The sequence below is a fragment of the Merops nubicus genome, unplaced genomic scaffold (genome assembly GCF_000691845.1).
Source record: "Merops nubicus isolate BGI_N331 unplaced genomic scaffold, ASM69184v1 scaffold2434, whole genome shotgun sequence".
Classification (NCBI taxonomy): domain Eukaryota; kingdom Metazoa; phylum Chordata; class Aves; order Coraciiformes; family Meropidae; genus Merops; species Merops nubicus.
The window spans coordinates 45,123-61,352 of NW_008604660.1; the positions used below are offsets into that span (position 1 = coordinate 45,123).

General features: G+C 39.5%; 1 protein-coding gene across 1 annotated transcript in view; it reads left to right on the plus strand.

The window, feature by feature from the left end:
* LOC103771753 (rab GTPase-activating protein 1-like) overlaps nucleotides 1-16,230 on the plus strand; it is a gene marked incomplete at both ends in the record, with an annotated part of 38,445 nt that overhangs the window by 13,887 nt on the left and 8,328 nt on the right. The window contains one exon of the mRNA XM_008939065.1: nucleotides 5,350-5,391. Coding sequence (XP_008937313.1) covers nucleotides 5,350-5,391 — 42 coding nt within the window. The remainder of the gene's footprint in view (nucleotides 1-5,349; nucleotides 5,392-16,230) is intronic.

A 16,230-nucleotide genomic window follows, 5' to 3' on the forward strand; every position in this document is an offset into this window, starting at 1 on the left:
ACATGTTATGCATATTTAGGAGTAAAACCACAAATAAGAACACTAATGTTTAATGAGTTTTCCATATATTTTTGAAGAAATTAACTTCCTTTTATTGGTGAAAATACTGCAGAGAGACTTGCCCTATGGCCCAAGGAAGGTCTGCAAGGTTGTCTGGGTTAGAGAGGCAGAGATGCTAGGATTTAACGTAGCCCACTTTCTCACAAGGCTTCTGCCATAAGAAAAAAAAACAAAAAGAAAAAAAACAAACAACAAAACTTTAAAACAGGAGATAAATTCCTAAGTCATCTACAAGGCAAATGTTGTCCAGATACTACATGATTAAATTGTTTGGCCTAACTCTTTTGCCAGCTCCACACTATGCTGTTGAGCTTTGCTGGTAGCAAGTGTTTGTTGCCTCCTTAACTCCCTTTTTTCTGATCTCTGGGTAGATTCTCTGGGTCAAATGGATAGACATGCCACCTCCTTTTTAAAGAAAGTCATAAGTATCCTTTCTGTCACAGAGGTCTCACTGAATACAAACTGGATCCTACAAAACCAGGCCTTTACCGTTCTCTGTCTAGTCTTTGTTCCCAGCTTTCTTTTCAGGCTTTTTTGAAAGTCATGTTGTTTCACAATGCAGAGAGACTCCAAGTGAGAAAGCCTCAAAGAGTTCTTCCATCTGTAGAAGGAACCTTGGCTTTAGAAGGAGTTAAGAGACTGCGGAAATCTCTCAATAGAAAAGAGTTAATGTAATAAGATTTCCACTTATTTTAAGCTAGCCTTAATTTCAGTGCAACTATATCATTTCCAGTTGAAGCATTTCATTTTTATGGTCTTATGAAATAGAATTTCACTGTTTTGGCCATGTGAATGTTACCTACAATCCTTGTCAAATATTCTGGTGTTTTGATACACAATTCAAATAAGCAGATGCTTCTGTGAAGGGCAATCTTGATGAGTTAAATGGTGACCTATGAGATGATGAGTGTTCATCCCAGCACTGTGATCCCAGTAGGTATGAAGGATTCTTCTGCAGAACTGTGCTCTTTCTTCTTGAGTAAGTGCTGCCCTGTGGCAGTCTGCAAAGCAGGGAATGGTCAGCATGGCTGTCACCAGGAGCCAAAGGAGGCTGTGTGATAGCACAAAGTCAAATGTTTTCCCTTTCCTGACTCTCATCTTACCATCTTGATTGCAGAATAGCCAAGACAGTTGTCTGCTTTGAGATGGTGAAGTGCTAGGGTTTAAACCCCAGGCCTGGCATCAGTGTTGACATATGGATGATGTCCACAGTCAGGCAGGAAAGACCTTCCTCTTGGTTTTCTCTCCAGGCTTAGCTAACCTTGAGTGAAAACCAATTAGGAAATCACCACCAGGTGTCCTGCCTCTAGAGTTAACAGTATAAAGGCTGGCTCTGCTTGCTCTGAGTGGGGTGAATTTACTTTTGTGGTGGATGTGCTAGGTAGGGCTTCCAGGTATTGGAAGGGCTTTCTGTTCTCTACAAGTTGAGCTCCCAGCAATGGTAGGACAACATCACAACCAGGACAGGAAGAGGGTTATGTATGCAATGATGCTGTTACTTGATGATTATTTTATGATTGGAGTTGGCTAATGACCTGGCTTATTCCTTCCCACATGACCTGGTCTCTGACTTGGCTTGCTCCATTCTTTGCTTTGTCATATTCCATGAGTGAATGCATTGATCTATTTATTCCTCCAGTTGTTACCCATCTTGTATCTTCCCTATATACTCTAGAAAGGGGTGGAAAGGTCTGGCCTCTGTGCTTCCTGTTGATGACAGTGTCATTCCTACTGAGACATGCAGCCAACAAAAGAGATGTGCTTGTTCCTTCTCCCAAAATCCCAGGTATAATGAGATACGAGATCTGTTAAAATGCTCTAGGCTTCTACGCAAGCTTAAGAGGGTTCTTAAATCACACCTGTTGGGAGAAGGAAGATAGGTGTAGATATTTAACTAGGCAGATAAGCCATGCTGTCAGAGAAACTGCTGGCCTTCTGCAGAAAGCTAGTGTAAAAGCTCCTTGGAGGAGGGTCCCCACATGCCTCATCTCTGGGTTCCTTGCCTGTGGGCTTCATGACTGTGAGCTGTGCAGGCTGCATTCTCCTCCCTTTACTCACCAGCAGCAAAGCCTCTCAGGTTGAAAAAAGAGAGTGGCCACATAATTGAGAAGCAATATGACAAGACAATAAGTCCCCAACCATTCCTGTGCTCTTATAACAGTTTTTGTTTAGGAATTATATATTTTTACTCTTGACTGTTGTATATTAAAACCCCCAAGTGTTTAGGTAATTATTAACAACTTTCACATTTACAATTAGAAAAAAATGTTAAGATGAGATCTGCATGATACTAGAACGTTTATTTCCAAATGCCTAGTTAAACATATGACCTTTGGTTTTAAAAAGTAATTATTCAAAACTTATTTAATATGGGTTCACTCCTTGTTCCCCCTGTGCATAATTTGTATGTACTTTCATGTTTCCATTATAAAATTGCTGGAGGGATATTGCTAGCAATGATTTATATGTCTGGTGCACACTGGTATTTTTGGTTCTTCTAAAATAGATGAAGAAGTTTAAGCTGAATCTTATAAATCAGTGTGTGGTAAATGAAGAAGGATTTTAAATCAGAGATTGTGGAAAAATGAGCTGAGCTTTCTTAATCATAATCATTAAACTGGGCCATGTCAGAATAGTCTTGCGTGCATTAGGAAAAAATAACTGAAGTATGTGGAGCAGTGGCTATAAAATGTGTTGTTAAAATGTGTGGGTAAGGCACTGCCTTTGAAATCCAAAGCATCTTGCTGTAAATGCAAACATGAGTAGAAGCCTTAATGCAGACTGTGGGGTGCCACCTCCAATTCACTCAAGGGTTAAATTAGTCCTTCAGGGCCAGCAAGTCCAAGCTGATCAGTGAGAAGGTGCAGCAACCAATGCCTCAGATGTAAAAGACTGCCTTGGTTTGGAAGGTACCTCTCCCTTTGAGGAAAGGGAAAGGTGCATGTTGTTTTCTGTTGCCAGGAGTAATGGAGTTGCTGCTCAGGACAGCTGTATGTGAAGGTTTTAAGTCCTTCTGGAGTTCTGGTTTTAGGGTGCTTGTGCATTGAACAGGTTATCTCAAGCCTCTGTGAGCTGCCCCTTGCCTGGCAGGGCTAGAAATCTATTTCTGCTGCATTTGGTATCCATGTGAAGAGTGATCATGTAAAAGGAATACTAGGAGAGCGTTCAATCAATTTGAATTCAGGAACAATGTGGGTTTCAGGCAGGTCAGAAAAAAAAGTGTTTAGAAAAGAAATGAAAACTAGTTTGGCTTTCTTTTTATGTTTTTGGTGGTTTTGGTTTTTGTGGGGGTTTTGGTTTTGTTTTTGTTTTGTAGTGCCAGAAAATACACAGAATTCTAATTGCTCAGTAATTCCACAATTACACATAACAGTCCTGGTCATAAAATAACAAAATCAGATTAACCAATTGGTTGAAAAGAAAACAATTTTTGTGGCAGCTTGTAGTTATGGCTCTTATTTATAGACTGTATGTTGATATAATATCCTCTCTGTTAGGAAATAAAAGTAATTAATATCATGACTGTGTGGCATCAAACTGACGTTTAGGATGAAACAGGGTACTATGAACTTAATTTGCTGCTGCTGGTACTTTAGTGTTATCAGTATCTAGACTGAAATCAAAGCAAGACATTTTTTTCTATTAAAGTGAAATATAAAAAGCAAAATAACTGTTCTATTTGTTGTTTGGAAGAAGAATTTCCTGTGAGTGAAGCAAGGTTCAGTCCTGCTGCAATTGTGACCTCTAGTGGAAAGAGTCCGTTTTGTATCATCAGGATTATGCATCGAGTCACAGAGGAATTCAGTATTGCAATATTCATTATATCTAATGTCATGGCATTTCCAAGACTCATTAATGATAAAATCCCTTCAAGGCACCATACTATCCATGAAAAAGAAATACAATTTCTTCTCAAGGATGCCTCTGAACAGTCTCTGCAGGTTTTTATAAAAGCTGATTTTTATAGAAGTATGGTCACAGGCTTTCCAGAATAGGGCTGGAAAAATACTCAACTGCGGAAGCAAAAATTCCATGGAGAAAGTTCCTTTATCAAAAGTCCTGTTGTTATCCCAGAACAAGATGTATTGCAGTGGCTGTATTCTATGCAAATCCGTTGAGACGTTTTTAGATATCAGCTCTGAAAGACCTTATGAGAGAAGATTTTTCACACCATTAAATAAGCAGTCAAGTAGCTTTGTGAAATGTAATCTAGGAAAACAATCTGATATCAAGGTACATAGTACGGCGAATGAGAATTGCATATGGTATTTTTCATATTTGGATGAATAAAAAGCTATCTTTATATATATTTATAATCTTAATTCCCAAGCTCTGTAGGCTGCCGAGAGGAGAGCCTCTTCCATCAGCAGTGGCAATGTGTGCTGCCAGCCAGGCTATTGGCTCCTGCCTGCTGGCTCAAGCTGCCCTGGGCTAGTTTGCCAAGCAGGACCCCAGAGTATTTTCAGTTCAGCCGCTGCAGAGGATCCTTGTTCAGGGGTTGTGTTCCCTTCCCCCAGAAAAACCTCAAAGTCTTGATTGTCTAAATAAAAAGATGTTGAACAAAAGTAAAGGAGCAGTATTTCATATTTTCATATAAAACCTAAGTGGAAATAGAGCCTTTTTCACCCCTCTGTAGTCAGTTAGTGGGGTGGGGTTTGCTCTCTTTGATTTTTAAATCAAACCTTGTCAGTGTATTATTCACTGAATAGATTTCTGGATGCATCTATTTCCAGCTTTTGCAAAACAGAAGGATTATCTGATACAGACATCTGTTTGCTTTTCTATGAAATAGTTTTGATTTTGGCTGATAATAGGGGAAAAAAGGTGTATTTTGTACTTGTGATTTTTTTTCCATTGGGTTTTTTTTACAGTTTGAGCATGAAAGATTGTACATGCTTAATCATAGCTAAGCTCAGTTATTTGGTGAAAATCCTATCAACTAGAATATTTATTGGATTTTCTTGATGCCTTGCTTGTTACAGTACTCTGCACTGCTCATGACAGCCAGCATTGACAGGTACTGAAACAATGGAGGGATATCCTGTCACATCTGTAGCACCTGGCGAATTGAGCATTCAGATTCCAAAGCTCCAAAGAGCCATCACCTGCCCCAGCTGGGAGTTTGGTGCCTTTGGGGCTTTGGTGATGAACTTTGAAGTGTGGCAGGGAAAAGGGAAACATTCTCTAGAGATTTGCAGCATCTAGTTATGATGCTACGTAGTGATAAGTAATAAAGAAGAGAGGTTTGTATGCTGGGACTGATTGAAGTATTTTTCTTCTTTTTTCCAGGGTATGAACATAATCTTCCATGTAGCCTTGGCTCTCTTAAAGGTAAGTCATTAATTAGAAAGGGGTTTTAAAGTTTTATTAAACTGTATGGAATATTTTCTTAGCTCAATGTCTTAGGGAACAATAACAGTGGGACTTCTGGAGGAGGGAACAGAGGAGAAATATCATCCATTTGGGTAGAGGTGTCTTCAAAGAGGTGTCTTAGGGTAGATCTGTTTTTATTAAACTTAATCAGGTCATGAAGTTCCTGGATCAAGGAGTGCAGTCTAAGGATTTAAATGTCTCATGTAATTACTATGAAGAAAACAATTGAGATTCATTTTGCAGAGTATTTATTTTGTGGCTGAGTTCATTCAGCTATTTAAGAAACGTGATTGAATCTTATTTGGTATCAAATATATCTGTAATGTCAAGAGAGGAATGGAAGTCTTTTATGGTATGGGAAACATCTTTGGCTTGGATACAGAGTTTACTTAAACAAGTAAACCTTTTGATGCTAGTGAGATAGCTTGAAGTTAGCATACACTGACATTCACCAGTAGACTCTGGTTCAAATCCAGTCCACGTACAGGCAAATGATATGGAATTTGGAATACTAGCTTTGAATTCAAATGGTAGTCCCATCAAATAATCTAGGCTAAAGCTCAGGGTTGAGCAGCTGGCCACTCCCAAGACAAACATCCCATCACGTGGACTCAGACGAGTATCATCTGGCTGTTACTCCAGTGTGCTTTCGTTAGTGTTTACCTAGAAAGGGCAAACAGCTACTAGTTGAGTTATTCAGTGAAGTGTAATTCTCAGAGATTCAGCTTCTGTGCAACAGAGTCCTACAGCAAAAGTGCTCCACAGGAGGAATGAATATATATATGTATGCTGCTGCTGTGAACAGAGCAATTGGAAATTTCCAAACACATCTGTTTTCACTTGAGGTGGGCTAACTTTGCTGGAGTACCACAGCGTAGATATGAGATACTATATAGCATTATGGTAAGGAAATGTCAACAATAACTTGTGTTTTACACTAACACAGTTAATGTATCAAACTGTGTTGGGACTTTCTGCATGAGTGTATGTATTAAATGAAGTCTCCTATAAACAGGAAATTTGCTTAATGTGAGTTTCCAAGGAAGTTCTCCTACACAAATCTAAATTTGTCAAAAGGGAGGAGGGAAGTGTGTGCTCTTTTCTTCCTGTGTCGTATTTTATTTGCAGCTATGGGGGCTTGTTCATTTCTCTTTGACTATTTCAGAAGAGGAAAAGTCAAGAAAGTACTTTGTCAGTCTTACTAGTACTATTTTTTAAGTTTAAGAATTTTGAGAGCTGAGGCTCTAAATGGTAAGAGAAGTGTCATCCTGAGAAAATACTTTTATACTGCATCCAAAGACAAGTACAAAGAAAATACAGATAAGTAAGACAAGTTTTGAACTCAGAAACACTCATATAAAAGCATAGTTTCATAGTAGTACCAAGATGGAGCTGGTGATTATCTACAACTGAATTAGCATATGATTTGCTTTCAGCCGGAATAGTTGTATTCGGGAAGAAAATACATTTGTACTCTGACACCTGAAGTATTTTTTTTTTGATGTTCAAACATGTTCATAATCTCTCCTAATCATTAGAAACAAAATGGTTTAGCATACTGGTCTTTCTAAGATACACGTGTGTGCTGCAGAACAACCACTTCAAAAACCTGTATTTCTAAGGTCTTGTTTCTCTGATTCTGAAGTGAATAAAAACAGCTCCTGAGGATTTGTTCTTTGTTGAAACAGAACAGTTGTCCTCTCATCCACAATCGTTTGGATTATTTTTAATTTGGATGGGGAATCTTTCATCAGTGGATACTGGCATCTTTATTGTGTAAATGCCATTTTCCTCACTTCCTTGTGCAGCGTGTGCCTCACAATCCCTCATTAAACAGCAGCAGAATAGATGCTTTTATCTTCAACTCCCATTTACTCGATGCAGTTTCTCACTGTTGGAACCAGCTGCTAGAATTCAAAGTGAATGCTTGTTAGTTTTGAAGTGACAGTGCTACTTCTGTGACCAATTACCCGAGACATCTTGATGCAGTAATTTTTGGAAAATAAACATGTATTTAAGACACGAGTGGGATCCTTTCCCTTTTCTTCTTCCACATTCCAAGTATGATTGTAGCAATGAACAGCTAGAGGATTAAAGCTCCTTAGCTATTGAGGCCATAATTTGTAGTAGGGCAATAATCTGATTTCTTATCAAAGGAAAAGCACATTCTTTTTTTCTTTAGCATCCGAATGTTACAGTTTCTAATGCCTGTCAGTGCTTCTGAGCACTCCACAGGATGCTCATCTGTCGGGCTCTCCAGCTGGCGGCAGTGTTTTACAGTTTGACATTAATCATTTAGTTACATCACGCAGAGACTGCACCTGGATTAACATTTAGTGAGCTGAGCTGATAGAAAATCAAATCCCTTGCCTTTCATTTTCTGAGCAGCAGAGAATATAGTGAAGCACTGGGGTGTGAGAAGAACCCCAGTGTTTACAAAGGCAGCGTAGAAAACTGTGGTGTAGAACAACTCAGCAGCACAGATATTTTCATTTTAAAAATCCAATTAAGACCATTAACTCAGAATGACAGAGGAAAATGTACCATTCTAGTGCCAGCATACTTTCCATTCTCTTTTGTCATCAATTGGTTAGTTTCTTTGTTAGAAATTACAAGTAAACATTAAAATCTCTGCACAGACTGAGAAAAAAATACTGATAGTAACCTTTCTTTCATGTTTCAATGTTTCAGTAATTGTTTCCTTAATTTTCTGTCTCTGATCTTGCTACATGAGCAGAAACAGTTAAGTGGACACTATTTTGGAATCAGCAAACTGAGGCTGGTATTAAAATACGTGATTGTGGAGAAACCAGGGTCTAGGTTGTTAACTACTGTTGGAGCTCCTAACTACTGAAAAGGCTCCCTAGATTAAAAAATGTGTCAAAATTGCCTTGGATAAGGAGCACTATTTGTTATCTGTATGTCATTCTGTATCCAGACTAAAAAGGACCTCCTGAGTGAAAGAAATGCTCCTGTGCTGTATTATGTCGTTATGTGGCATGGCATCCATTTCATAAACTAGTAACGACAGCGATATTGCTAGTGGAAAGCCATTTCCCTTATTCTGGTCTAAATTTATTACTGATTATTTTACACTTCTCTACACTTATGTAGGCATTGTCCTTTATCTTAAATAGTCCCCTTCCAGTTGCACTCCCACTGGTGTTCATCATCTTGAAGTATTCATAGGTACCATTCATACTGTTGACTAAACTAATATTCTTAGTGTTCTTGAACTTTAGAGCATCTTAGTAGTTCTCTTCTATATCACCTCCATCCTGTTATTGTTTTTAAGGGATGAATGACTGGATCTTTAAGAAAGGTCATACAATATTTTCTATATTAATGATTTATTTCCTTCTAAATCTACTTTCCTTCTAAAAAATCTACCTTATCTGATAATTGCGAGGATTGCATTGTTCTCTTATGTTTGTATGAAATAGCATAACCACTTAAAAAAACTTTTTTCACTTTCAAGACACTACCTTTTTTGGAGAGACATCTGACCCAACCTGTCTCAGATTTTGTCCATCATTTATTTCCTGTAAGACCACCTGCACCAACCCAGAACTTTAAAATCACATCTGAAATTTTGCTCTGCATTAAAGGCATAGCTCAAAAATTGATACTAATGAAAAGTGGACATGCCCAAAGACAGCCAGAGCAGTTACCCATTTTTGTACATCTCCAGACTCTGCTCTTCGTGGGTAAGTTATACCTGTTCTTTCAGGGAATGCTGTGACTGGCAGTGTAAACCTAAGTGACTGGTGTGACATCCCTTGAGATTATGCCTCCCTTTATCACCTGCTTCTGAAGTTATCACTTGCCACTATCTAGCCTGGGGCTTTACTGTTGTGTAGTGTAGTCTTTTAGGAAAACAAAGAGGAAAAAGCCAGAGGATTCAAGTCCTAACAGCAAATAATGAAATAAATAATTTTATCAGTCAGATGAAAATAAGCAGTATAAAAGGAATGGTTAAGCTGAACAATCAAATTCTTTTATATCTTACTGAAATAAGATACTGATATTTGTATAATTGTATAATCTTACTAGATAAACTCCTGAGGATGTCAATGAAGACTGGACAGGTGCTTACTTTATGTAAGACTTGCATATTGTCAATGCAGATAATTAAAAAATGTGAATTGTCTTTTATTCAAGGATGAAATTGTGACAATTACTGTAACTTTAGGAAGTATCATATGAAAAGTGTACTGAGTTTGTAGGCAACAGAGCTTAGGCCATGTCCTCAAGAGATAAAACAGTTATTTCATTCGCTGACTGCATACAACTGCTCTTACTTTGCATTTGCAGGGACTTGAGGAGCCTGAACCGATTTTTAAATCAGCACTGCTTTAAGCCAGAGGTGGGATGAAGTGATATGCAGAGTTCCTTTCCAGCCTAAACTGTTTTTCACTCTAGGTGATCAGGTTTAGTCCACTCTTTAAGTGCATTAAACCCTCAGAAGTCTCTTCTCAAGATAAAAAAGAACTGTCCACACTAGAATCTCAGACAAAATAGATGTTGCCCTTTTATAGCTATTTTTAAAAATAGCTTCTTTGTGTAGCTGATCCCAGTATCAGTGTTGAAGCTTCTGGTACAGGAAGCAGGTCCTAACTCTTTAGTGCTAGAGATCAAAACTAACTCTTTTCTTTTCAGGGTTTTCTCCGTTAGGCAAAGGACCAGAAATTCACTTTTTAAGAGGCTCTCAGATCACTGCTTTCATATTTCTCGTTCCTAAATCAAGGAGGTCCTTAAATTGTAGGTTTTGTTGAGCTGAAGAATTCCCCACACCCAGACCACTCTGCCTACCACAAAAAGCAGTTCTTGGTGACTTGTTTGAGATTGTAAATCTTTTCACTCGGTTGGAAAATATTTTCATAAGTTTTCATAAGTAAATAAAAACATAAAACCAGTTATTCTGGATCAGGCTTGCTGATGATACTAAGCTGGTTGGTGCAGTTGACATGCCAGAGGGACTTGGACAGGCCAGAGAGGTGGGCTCAGGTGAACCTCATGAGGTTCAGCAAGACCAAGTGCAGGGTCCTGCACCTGGGGAGGGGCAACCAACGTTACCAATACAGGCTGGGAGAGGACGTGTTAGAAAGCAGTCCACTGGAAAAAGACTTGGGGGTAATAGTAAATGAGAATCTGGACATGAGCCACCAATGTGCAGCAGCAGCCCAGAAGGCAAATCAAATCCTGGGCTGCATCAAAAGAAGCATGGCCAGCAGATGGAGAGAGGTGATCCTGCCGCTCTGCTCTGCCCTGGTGAGACCTCACCTGGAGTCCTGTGTCCAGCACAGGAAGGCCGTGGAGCTGTTGGAACGTGTTCAGAGGAGAGCCACAAAAATGATGAGAGGGCTGGAGCAGCTCTGCTGTGAGGACAGGCTGATAGAGTTGGTGTTGTTCAGCCTGGAGAAGAGGAGGCTCTGGGGGGACCTTATAGTCATCTTCCAGTACCTGAAAGGGGCCTATAAGAAAGCAGGGGCGGGACTGTTCACAAGGGTAGTAGTGACAGGACAATGGTTAATGGCTTTAAGCTAGAAAAGGGCAGATTCAGGTTAGACGTTAGGAAAAAGTTCTTCAGTATAAGGGTGATAGATCCCTGGAATAGGTTGCCCAGACAGGTGGTGAAGGCCCCATCCCTGGGGACATTCAAGATCAGGCTGGATGAACTTCTGAGTAGCTTGATCTAGTTGGAGATTTCCCTGCTTATTGCAGGGGGTTGGACTAGTTGACCTATGGAGGTCCCTTCCAGCCCAGACAGTCTATGACTTGTAGGCTTATCTACCCCACTGTCTTGGTGCCAACAGTGGATACATGGAAAAGACTAAGAACAAGATAATAATACATTCCTCTACCCCCAGCAATTTGTGTCTTGGAGACTCTCTGAGAAAGAAGTACTCTTTATGGACTGTTATTCCATGGGTTTGTCCAGTGACTTTGCAATCATATGTAAACTAGTAGCCATAGAGGTTTTCTCAGCTTAATTATCATTTTGTTTGCTTTGAACTTGCCACTTGCGAGTTGCATGTGAGGTTCCTGTGTTGGAAGGCATTTTGGACAGTTGGTTCTACTTCAGTTCCCCTACACTCATGATTTCATAAGCCCACATATCCCTTATCAACTATTTAACAGGCTTTTCCAACCTTTTTCTGAGCAGCTTCTCCCCTCATTTGGAAGCCTCTAGTGAGCCTTATTCCCTCTATAGTTTTCTGTCTCTACTGTTTCCTTTTTGAGATAGAAGGACCAGAGTAATGCATAATATCAAAGATGAAAACAAATCATGGAGTTTTACTATAGAATGTTGGCATTCTTTGTTTACATCTCTATTCCTTTCCTATTAATTCCTACCATTTGATGTGTTTGGTTGACCTCTGCTGTGCACTGAGCTGATATTTTCGTAACTGTCCACAGTGTCTTCATGTTTCCTTCCTGAGTAGCAATTGTCAACTCAGAGTGTATCATTTATATGTAAAATTGATAGATACTGTTCTCCATATGCATCAATTTGCATTTATCTGCATTGACTTTCACTTACCGTGCTGTTGCCCGGTCATTCCATCTCCTACGGTCCTTCTGCAGTTCTTTACTGTAAGTGCCTGTCTTTAAAGCCCTGAATAATTTAATAGCATTTGCAAACATTGTCACCTCACAATTCACCCTCTTTTTCCAAGCTTTTTAAGAATAGGTCAAGCAGTGCAGCCCCAGCACAGACTGCTGATGGAATCTACTATGGAAATTAACAGGTTTATCGTGTTCTCTCTAACAATGATGATGTAAACTTTACCAAATCCAGATTACACAGTTGTGATTAGACCTAAAGAACAGAAAGGACAAAGTAATTTCTGATAAGGCAAGAGCTGAAGCTGCCATTGTGGCCATGATGTAGTTCATATGGATTTTCAGAGTTCTGGTGCAGAATTTGTTTTATCCTTTTATAGGAATAAACTTGTCAGAGTACTTTCTTCTTTGTTCTTCCAGTTCTAGATTCAGTTTAGCTTTTCAAAGTCAGTAATTGTTGACACTAAAATGTGAAAGGTGATCCAGTTCTTGCGAAAATGTTATATTTTTATCCATGCAAAGCACAGGATAGGAGGCAAGACTAGTGGTGGTTTTGCATGAAGAGCTGGGGCAGAGGGAGGACATGGAAGCTGGGCCACTTGAATAGGGAAAGTGCGAGCAGGTGGAGGAGGCAGAGAGGGAATAAGAAATCTATACTGCATGCATAGGGCCATAATTTTAAAATTATGCAAGGTGGGCAGGCTGCCAGTTTTTACAGCAAGTTGTCATGCCTTGTTCAACATGAAAGTGAGAACAGTGTTATCTGGGAACTAAACCCAGGATAAACACCTAGAACTAACATGTTTGTGTCCAGGCTTTCTGCACGCTTTGCAAAATCTTAGATAGAAGCTGTGATAGTAATGGTGGCACAGACTTTTTTCCCCATAGAAAACAGTACAAGAAGCACAGATCTTCCATTTTGACCGTCATAAAATGATAGAGAGAAACCCACCATTTTTCTTCAAATCCCATGAGCCTTTCCCAAATATTTTCTCAGGTTTTATATATATACGTGTATACATATACTTATGCTCTATAGTGTTCCACATGTTTTTCTAATTTGGTATATTTTAAAATACCGAGATTTACAAAGGACTTACTGTCAAGATCCATGGTATCTTACTAAAAAATTCAGAAAATACAGATAATAATTTCAAATCATATTCTATATGGTTTTATTTGCTTAGGGAATATTTTGCCTTTAGCCATTTCTGAGTTCAGTGGCTCTCAGCTGTGTATGCCTGAGCAGATCTGAGCTGCTTCAATACCATGTGAGTAAACAGACATTTCATGGATAGGAAAGCCAGAAACAATGTGACTGTACTTAAAGACCAGATAGTCTATGACATGGAAATCAAAGCACGAGTAATACATGTTTATCCTAAGGTGTTCTACTTAGTCTGCAAATTACTTCCTTTTGGGCCATTTTTAAAGTTGACCTCAGGGTGTTCTGAAGAATGCAGAACAGTCATCTAATGGCTTGGGTAAGAGTAGTGACTATTACGTTAAGGAAAGTCACAATTCCCAGTCAGACATGGATAAAAATAAGATGAGGTGTTCAGTGAGGATGTAGAAGTGTTTAAGGATGACGAGGAGTGTAAGAAGTCTCAAACTGCAATTCTGAATGATGTTTCAGTGTTACACTGTGTGAAAGGAGCTCCTGAGACACAGCATTTGATCTGATGATAATTAAGGGGGGTTTTGTCAGTGCTTGTAATTTGGAAAAATTACAAAAAAATGAGAAACCTCATTTTAAACAAGAAATTGAAGCCTGATGTAAAAATTGTATGGTAGTAGACCACATCTCTTGGGAATCTAATCCTGTAGTTTTCCTCATTCCTAAAAATTTGCACCTTATTTATAACCTGAATTCATCTGGTTTTAGCCCCTAACTATTGAATCCTATTATAACTTTCCAGAATTAAAGACTTTATTTAATAATCACTTCATTCTGTTTTTCATAATCCCAGACCTTACCCAAAATGAATCGAACCTGAATTTCTATAAGGATGAGAATTAGCTATTAGCTTATTAAAGTCTGATTAATGCAAGGAAGTGTGTAAGGCTTTGTACATGGACAGTGCTCTGTATTATCTGCCCTCTTGCCTGTTTTGCCCACAAGACACCAGTGATTCTGTCCATTCACCTCTGTGCTTCTAGTCAGTTCTATAACCTGCTTCCCAATACACAGTATAATGCTCTTATATCTTCTTAATGTTTTGAGCAATATTTTCATTTGGAATTAGAAGATAGAATCTAACATTTCTAGAATATCATGTTTACCAGCATGTGTTTAAATCAGATGGAAGCGCTTCAATATTTCAGAAAAAATATTAAAAGCTACTTCCTTTCCTTTAAACCCTTTTAGCCTACAAACATAGAGTGTGTTAAGATGACAATTTAACCTGTGATGCCTAGTGGATTAGCATTGTGGTGTTTACCCATATACATAAAAAAAAAATGAACTAGATAATAAACCAGGATCTCTGGGACTGCATGCAGAGGGAGTTTGGAAAGCATAGGAGAGATCCCATCACAATCTTCACTATAATCTTAAACTGGAATTAAACCAGTGTTGGTTTTAAGAGAGTGATAGCTTCTTTGAAAAGGATCTCAGCAAATACGGCCTGTCTCAGCCTACACAGAAATGCTTGTAGCCTCTACCTCTCAGAACCCTGCCCTGTGGGGTAGTCCGTGTGGAAGATTTTCATCTCCAAAGTAGTGTTTCACAACCTGGGATACATCAGCTTTCAGAAGACCACCTGTCTCAAACAGCTTATTCAGTACTGCACAAAATTTGCAGGTGCTTTAGTTGACTTAAAACCCATATCACCAGAGGATAAATCGTTGAGACCTCACTGTCATCACTTTGACCTATGACTTCTAGTGGTTCTGCTTTAACCATTCTCCCACCTCCTTCATGTGTCACTGTGAGCCGAGGTTACCTCTGTGGATGGGGCTACTTTTGGTAATAATGTCCTGTTTTGAAAAAAAATTCTCATCCAAGAAAATTTGTTTGTATTTGAAAGGACTCCACTGTTGGTGGTGTATCAGACTGAATGCAGTTAGCTGGTTTTCTAATTTTCTCTACTTTTTGTAGTACTTCGCTAGGTAAAATTAAAATTATTTTTATATTTTAACTACTCATTAATGTTAATTATTTCAGTTCAATGATTCCAAGCTACAGACTTTTGCTTGGCATTAGTATTTTAACTAAATATGTTTGTTCTTGACATGTTAAGACAAATGGTGTTTAGAGCTTAAGTATGTGTTTGCAGAAGTGTTTGCAATTAATGTGGTATATACCTGTGGAGCTCCTCACAATACTTTAAATTACTGCCTTTCTGTGTTAGATACGTGTGGAATATCACTGCCTGCTCCTGTCAGAAACGTGTATTGTTCTGTTAAGTGGCCCACTTTCTAATTAAGCAATTTCCAAATGAAGCAGCATAAAACCATGCTTCCTAAACCACAGACCTGTGAAATGAAGTAATACCTGCTAGGCTGTCTTCACCCCTTCACGGCAGAGGCACGCGGCCCGTTCCCTACATAGGAGGGATGCGAGGCAATTTAAGGTGTGACATCACAGCATTTTCCTCACAAATGTGCAGTTAATTTCTAGAATCAATTCAAATGTGTGTGCTGACATCATTCCCTCCCTGCCCGTGGTCTCCAGATTTAGAAATGCTTCCTGAGAACACAGGCCTGGAAATTATCACTGTTTAAATTATTTAATTCAATCCTGCACTAGCTTTGCAAAAATGGGCTATGGCTTCTCGGCGTGTTGGAAGCTGCCTGCTGCTCTCCTCACCAGCAGCCCATCATGACGTCCTTGCTCCTCTCCCATCCATCACCAGGGAGGGATGGAGGTATCCTGCCCTACCTGCCCATCTCCAGGTTGCTGTGTGTCTGTGTGTGCATTATTCAGAAGCAGATCGAACGCAAGCCATTATATTGTCTGGCAGACCGGTTCCTTCCTAGCCATCGGATGTGAAAGGCTGCAGCTCACAGCCTGCAAGCCTGGGACTCAAGAGCAAAAGCCCTCAGCGCTGAATTGATTTAAGGTAGACGGGGAGGGGGAGCTCAGCTGGCCAGCCGCACACTATTGGCTTCTTATTACGGCATTCTCCCCCGAGAGGCTCTCTGCATGCTCATTCACCCCCTCCTCCTCCCAGCCCCCTCCTGGCCTACCCCTTCATTACTGATGCACGGCGAGCGGCAGCAGCGGGC